The 6,602-nt window shown below is 44.6% G+C and overlaps 1 protein-coding gene across 2 annotated transcripts in view; it reads left to right on the forward strand.

The window, feature by feature from the left end:
- The window catches only part of ATP6V1C2 (ATPase H+ transporting V1 subunit C2), a 29,090-nt gene extending 22,866 nt beyond the window's left edge, over positions 1-6,224 (forward strand). For both annotated transcript variants that reach the window (XM_050950902.1, XM_050950903.1), the window contains 6 exons: positions 2,106-2,174; positions 3,570-3,662; positions 4,165-4,258; positions 4,607-4,704; positions 5,144-5,273; positions 5,927-6,224. In XM_050950902.1, coding sequence (XP_050806859.1) covers positions 2,106-2,174; positions 3,570-3,662; positions 4,165-4,258; positions 4,607-4,704; positions 5,144-5,273; positions 5,927-6,022 — 580 coding nt within the window. In that variant the 3' untranslated portion in view covers positions 6,023-6,224. The remainder of the gene's footprint in view (positions 1-2,105; positions 2,175-3,569; positions 3,663-4,164; positions 4,259-4,606; positions 4,705-5,143; positions 5,274-5,926) is intronic.
- Positions 6,225-6,602: the final 378 nt, after the last annotated feature.

Genomic DNA, 6,602 nt, shown 5'->3' on the forward strand with positions numbered 1-6,602 from the left:
AGCCCCCATCATCGTGATTTCTTTCATGACACATTGTACAGAAAAGTTATTTTAAGAAACTTTTTGAGAATTTAAAATGCTTTTACTGGGACTATTTAAAAAAAAAACTTTGTACCTATAAAGCTGTGTGTGATACTTTGGGGGTTCACCCAGACAGTGAGGGGTTGTGTCACCACCTGCCCTGTAAACCTGAGTGCTTCTGTGCTGTGCAGCTTTGGCTCAGAGCCCTGATCCCAGCAGCTTGCTCACAGCACCATGGCCTCACCCTGGCTCCACCAGCCTGATTACTCCTTGCAGGGTGACACCACCAGCCCTTCCAGTCCTGAGTCTCCTCAAAACCCTCTCCCCTGCAATGCTCAGCCCCTCTCACTGTAGCACTTCCCAAAGCTTATCCAGTTTGCTGTTCCTTTAACGAGACAGTGCACAGCACCAGCTTTTACCCCTCATTTGGAAATAATGCACTGAGATGGGTGTGTAATAAAACAAGATCAGGTTTAGTAACAAAGCACATGCAGCAGAGTTGTAGCTGTGTCGGTCCCAGGTTATTAGAGAGCCAAGGTGGGTGAGGTAATATCTTTTATTGGACCAACTTCTGGTGGTGAGAGAGAGACATGCTTTTGAGCCCCACAGAGCTCTCGAAAGCTTGTGTCTCTCACCAACAGAAGCTGGTCCAATAAAACTATTACCTCACCCACCCTGGCTCTTTAATAAATAGCAGGCATTTAAGCGATCCCAAGGAGAAGGCATTGGGATAGAAATGGCTACAACCAAACAAAAGTGAAAGTATGCTTCTAAGACTAAAACCTAACTTAATGAACTAGTTTTCTTAAACAAATTAATTTTCTCAACATGGTCATTCTTCCAGCATGGCTGGCCAGTTCTTAACCAGGAGCCAACAGAGAGCTCAAAGCGCTCAGTTCCTTTGTCTCATCAGAAGGATGTCAGAATGGCTTTTTCTCTCTGCTTATATCCTCAAATTTTATCTTTTTTTCCCCCCACAGTCAAGAAGCCTTCCTGGGGGCTCAGCTTGCTATGTCCAGCAGGGAGCTGATACCATGTTAATATTTGCAGTCTCCTCCCACTGTCATGATAATTAGGTGGTTATCTCACCCACTGCTAGTTTGGTGGCTTTGTTGACCTCTGCTGTAAATACATTTCTATAGTCTCCCCTTGCTCAGTTTACACTGATGATATATTCAAGCAGGCTAGGAACCACATTCCTTAGTCTAGGACTGGGTTCCTTGAGCCCTACCTGCCAAACCTAGTTGAAGAACATAGTTCCAGCTCACATTTATAATTCTTTATCTACTAACCGTACATGCCCCATGCAAGCATACTAATTGATCAGTGAGTTAGCTTTGTTAAATAGACATGAGAGCGGGTGGGTGTGTGTACACCGAGCTGTGTGTACAGGCCAGCTGAGACTCTGTGCTTCACCTGGGAGCCCCTTGTCCTGTGGCTTTAGGGTGCTCGTAGTGGCACATTAAGTGCATCTTTTTACCATGATGCCAACTGGCTAAGGCTCAAAGGGAGAAAAAAAATCAAACTAACAGATGGAAAACAGTTCTAAAAAAGACCTTGTCTAAACATCAAAATGTCACTGTGTATAGTCTGTTATCTCAGGCCCTTCCAGGGTGGGCTGAAGTGTTGGGTCCCTTTGGGAAGCTGGGAATCTCCTCTCTCCCGTGGGATAAAGCTGCTGTTTCTAGACCTTCAAGGGTGTACAATGCCAGATTTTAAAGTTGTGCTACTTTGAGATCTGGAAGAGCCATCACTGGAAACCTTGGTCATGCTGGGCCTCCAGCTAGAATAATGGAGTGGAGGAATTCCACATGTAAGGGAATGAGGAAATATATGCTGGCAGGCTGATTTTTTTCTTTTTTAATGGCTGCAATTTGAAATAGCTCTAGAGTTTGGAATGGTAGAATAAATCCCAGTGAAAGAGCTTCATAAGGCAGGTGATGTGGTAATAGGCATTTGATAAGTTAATTTATAATATGCCCCATTTAGCTTAGCATAGAGCTATCACATACACATGTATATACTTAGTAGAAATGCTTGCTCTTTTCAGTTACTTAATGCACTTTCTTCTGTGTTGCCCACAGGTCGAACTATGCACAGTGGCAAAAAACATATGAATCCCTCTCTGATATGGTAGTGCCTCGATCCACAAAGTAAGTGAAATTCCTGACCTAGGTCCCCTGTTTGCTCCTGAGATCTCTGTGCTGTTTTCATCTTAATCCTTTGAAGTCCCTAGCTGGCAGAGGGAATAGTACATGTAACAAAAGAGCTCTGTGAGAATGTATGGAGCAGCACTGTCATCTCAATCTCATTCTTGCTACTTCAATCCCTGATTAAAATGGAAGCTGCTTGGTTGTGGGAAATTGCAGATGAATGAAAATGCTTAAGTGAGCTATTTTCCAATAACCTTGCTTTTCCTTTGAAATGTCCAGTGATTCAGGTCTCTCTGCTTTTACCTTGCCACCTGACTACTCAACAAACCGCTTATTTTGCCTGCTATTGTTATGAAAATAGAGGAACACGTTGTTACAATAATATAGTTCAAGTTCTGTCCTGATGTAAATAGGCACGTCATTAAAGCTAGTGGAGTTACAGACACTCACCCACGTGCTGCCATTTAACTGTTTCCTAATTGGGGATGGGTTAATTTAGCTTCCAAGATGTCTCCTGTAGCAGCAAAAGCCTAGTTAGCGCTTACCCTATCACAGGACCGGCGCTAGTGTTTTTAGCGCCCTAGGCGCACGGCCATTTCGCCACCCGGCGCGCTGGTCCCGCGGCTCCGGTGGAGCTGCCGCAGCTGTGCCCACAGGAGGTCCACCAGAGCCGCAGGAGCAGTGGACCGTCCGCAGGAATGCCTGCGGCAGCTCCAGTGGCGCCGCAGGACCAGGGGACCCTCTGCAGGCACGACTGAGGCAGGTCCACCGGAGCCGCCTGCCGCCCCCCTCCCCCGGCAAAATGCTGCCCCCAATAATCCTGGCGCCCTAGGCAATTGCCTAGGCCGCCTAAATGGAAGCGCCGGCCCTGCCCTATCAGACTTACCAGGAAGTAAAAGTTTGAGTGGGTAGCCAGCAGCAGGAAATCGTAGATCGTGGCAGGAGAGAAGATCCAGTCCAGAGATGCAAGGCTTTGAGAGGGAAGATCAGGAGGGAAGGAACCAACGGAAGCAGGAGAAAGTGGAGGAGGGCAAGTTAGGGAGTGGGCAGGAAGGAGGATTGTCTGCTACTTCCTGTCTCAAAAAATAGGTGGACAGAAAGGAAGAAGAGGAGCCAGAGATAAGGAATAACAGGAAAGAAGCAAGCAGACACAGACACCCACCCAGCTGGCAGGGTTCAGAAGCTTGATCATAGGGGGCCTAGAACTGAAGGCCCAGTCCTGCTCCAGCTGAAATCAATGAACATTTTGTCCTTGCTTTCAGTAGCAGCAGATCTAAGAAAGTTCATGCTATCGTTCAGTTCTGTAAATGGAAAAGAGAATTGCAACAGAAAGCAGCTAATCAAAGCACAGGGCATTCTCCGTGCTCGGTCACTGCAGTGTATTTCTTCCTGCAGAATGATTGCTGAGGACCCAGAGGGAGGACTCTTCACTGTGACACTGTTTAGAAAAGTAATGGATGATTTCAAAGCCAAAGCCAGAGAAAACAGGTATTGTAGTTACGGAACCGCTCCTGCAGCGTGGGCCAGCCTCACATGGTTGTTCAGGGTGGGAGAGGATGCAGGGAGCCCCTGCCCTGCATGCAGCAGGAGCCACGCACAACCCTACCCTTTACACTCCTCTAAGTGCAAGGACTGCTCACGGCTCCTGCTGCTGCTGGCCCTAGATTCATTGACAGCAGGGAAGCCCAGCAGGGTCTGTCCTCTATGGGGGTGAATGTACGCTGTGTTCTGCAAGAGTGGCACAGCAGCTATCCACAGCCACCACTCCTGGCGCTGTCCGACCTGCTTGCCTAAGGCACAGTGTGTCTGGGAGAATAACTCCTGCTATGCTAAAGTGACTCCACATTGCTCTGGGGTAACAGCACCATTCTGCATGCTGTATGGTATTAGCTGGCAATTTAGAAATGCATATTATTCCAAAAGCATATGACAAAGGACCAGGCAAGTTACATGAGCAGCAGCTATTACAAGCCAATATATTTGTTTTAAGGTTCATGGTCCGAGAATTTTATTTTGATGAGAAAGAACTGAAATGTGAAAAGGAAGAAATAATGAAATTAGTTTCTGATAAGAAACAACAATATGTAAGTAACACTTTGATTTCATCTTCCAGCGACTGATACAGCCATTGTCACTGTAGTATCTCAGTAGCTCATAATCATAAATTGATTTTTAAGCTCACAGCAGCACTGTAGGGTAGAAAAATCTTTTACACTGGGGAAACTGAGGCACAGGCTAGAGTCAGTGATTTGCCCAAGGTCACTCAAGCTTGTGGATGAGCCTGGAACCCTGTCTAGTGCCTCATCCACTAAATCATCCTTCCTACCCTACAGGCCCCCACTCACAAATGTGAATGGTCTGTAATTAGCACCACTATCAATACTTCCAAAGCAACTTGAGAAATAGCAATGTTAATCTGTTTATTGCCATAGGGGCCACTACTGCGCTGGCTGAAAGTGAACTTCAGTGAAGCGTTTGTGGCTTGGATTCACGTGAAAGCCCTGAGAGTTTTTGTTGAATCTGTCCTCAGGTAAGCGAGTCAATATGCAGAAGTTAAAACAAACAGTTTATTTTCACATAGCAGTGTTCAGACATAACTTTAACAGGAAAGACTCACCGGTTTACAGAGTCAGCTCTAGCAATTCCTACCAGCATATGGAAAATTTAGATGACTGAGAACAGCGCTGCAGCTTGAAGGAGGCAAAAGGGTGAAAGTAACTATTCAAGTGTATTTACAGGGGAGGAGTAAAATGAAGACTATATGGGGGAAGAGAACACGTTTAGTCCACTTTAGGCTTCACAAGGGCGCTCCCATGCATTATTATCAGATGAAGAGACAGTCTGCACTGGTGGAGAGGAGTGAGCTGGTGAAAACAAGCTGATACGAGACTGGAGATAGGAGAGAGTTCCCAGAGAGGTTTGAAATGACTGCACTGAAATGTACTAAGTGTACGTCTGTGTATTTAAAGGTATGGCCTACCTGTGAATTTCCAGGCAATGCTGCTGCAGCCCAGCAAGAAGTCTGTAAAACGTCTGAGAGATGTTCTTAATGCCGTCTTCAAACATCTGGATGAAGTAGCAGCAGCAAGTATAATGGATGTATGTGTTCAGTCTACTGCAGGAGACTATGGCCATTAGTTCTGAACAAGACTATATATTTGCAAGGCTTCGTATCAATTTAATTAAAACCAGTGCTTAAGAACCAGATCATGTAACACTTCATGCTCCAGGGTTTAGGCCTATCTCAAGGTTAGGAGATCTAGTGTGGGAGGCCTAATGGGACATTTCGTACACCTCCCTCTGAAGCATCTGGCCACCATCAGAGGATACTGGACTAGACTGTCCTCACTTCAGATCCCAGGTGGCAAGTCCTGTGAACAAAAAGCCCCCTAGTTTCTCCCCAGCCTCTATGTTGGCTACTCCTAAGTAATATTTACAAAACCCTCACTTTAGTCTGATGGAGGTGAGCACAGTCACCTGGTAGGGAGCAAGTTACAGACAAGTGGCTAATCGGTGTCCACCCTAGAAGGTGGAGATGGAGACTGTGAAGTTAGTTTTGAACAATTAAAAAATTAATTTATAAATACTTCAAAAAGAATCCACCAAGCTGGAACTGAGCATGACTTCTCAGACAGAACGCTTTGATTAAAGCGGGTATAGGAGTATGTTCTATTTACTGACAGGGATGTAAAAACAAGTGATCATATCTCAGTTTATTTCTAGCACCTAAGTTACTTTGTCTCCTTTTGCAGATGAGTATGGACATTCCTGGTTTACAACTGAGCAATCAAGAATACTATCCTTATGTCTATTTCAAGATCGACCTCAGTCTTCTTGATTACAGTTAAGAATTAAAATCAAGCTTGACTTACTCATGTGCAAGTCCCCAGTGTCCCAGTAGAGTTATGCTCTTCAGCCATTAACAATCAAATTAAAATGCAGGCACCTGCTCAGCTGGATAATTTTATAAGAATTCTTTTGCATATGTAGCACAGTAATTTAAAATTGTCAATCTACTCCACTGTGAAAGTAAAGTGTTTTACTATTTTATACTGTCTCTTCACTTTGTATGGTTAGAAAACAATTCACAAGCAGGTGGATTTTATTTATTTATTTTGTAAGTTACAGAGGGGATCATCATCTTTACTGGAATTTAAAATAAAATCAAAAGTTAAGAGTCTGATGGTTAGTGGATTAACTAGCAGCGTACAATCAGGTTTTGGCAACAGATTTATTTTTCAGCTCTAGTTTCAGATGTTATTAATCCAACAGAAAGTGAGGAAATCCTGCCCTTAACCTTAAAACCAGACGGGGTAAAATTTTCAAAGGCTCCAAATGCCTAAGTCACTTTTGAAAACACAACTTTAGAGCCTAAGGGCCTGTCTACATTTAAAATGCAGCAGCAGCACAGCTATACCGATGCAGCTG

The sequence above is a fragment of the Gopherus flavomarginatus genome, chromosome 4 (assembly GCF_025201925.1).
Source record: "Gopherus flavomarginatus isolate rGopFla2 chromosome 4, rGopFla2.mat.asm, whole genome shotgun sequence".
Classification (NCBI taxonomy): Eukaryota; Metazoa; Chordata; order Testudines; family Testudinidae; genus Gopherus; species Gopherus flavomarginatus.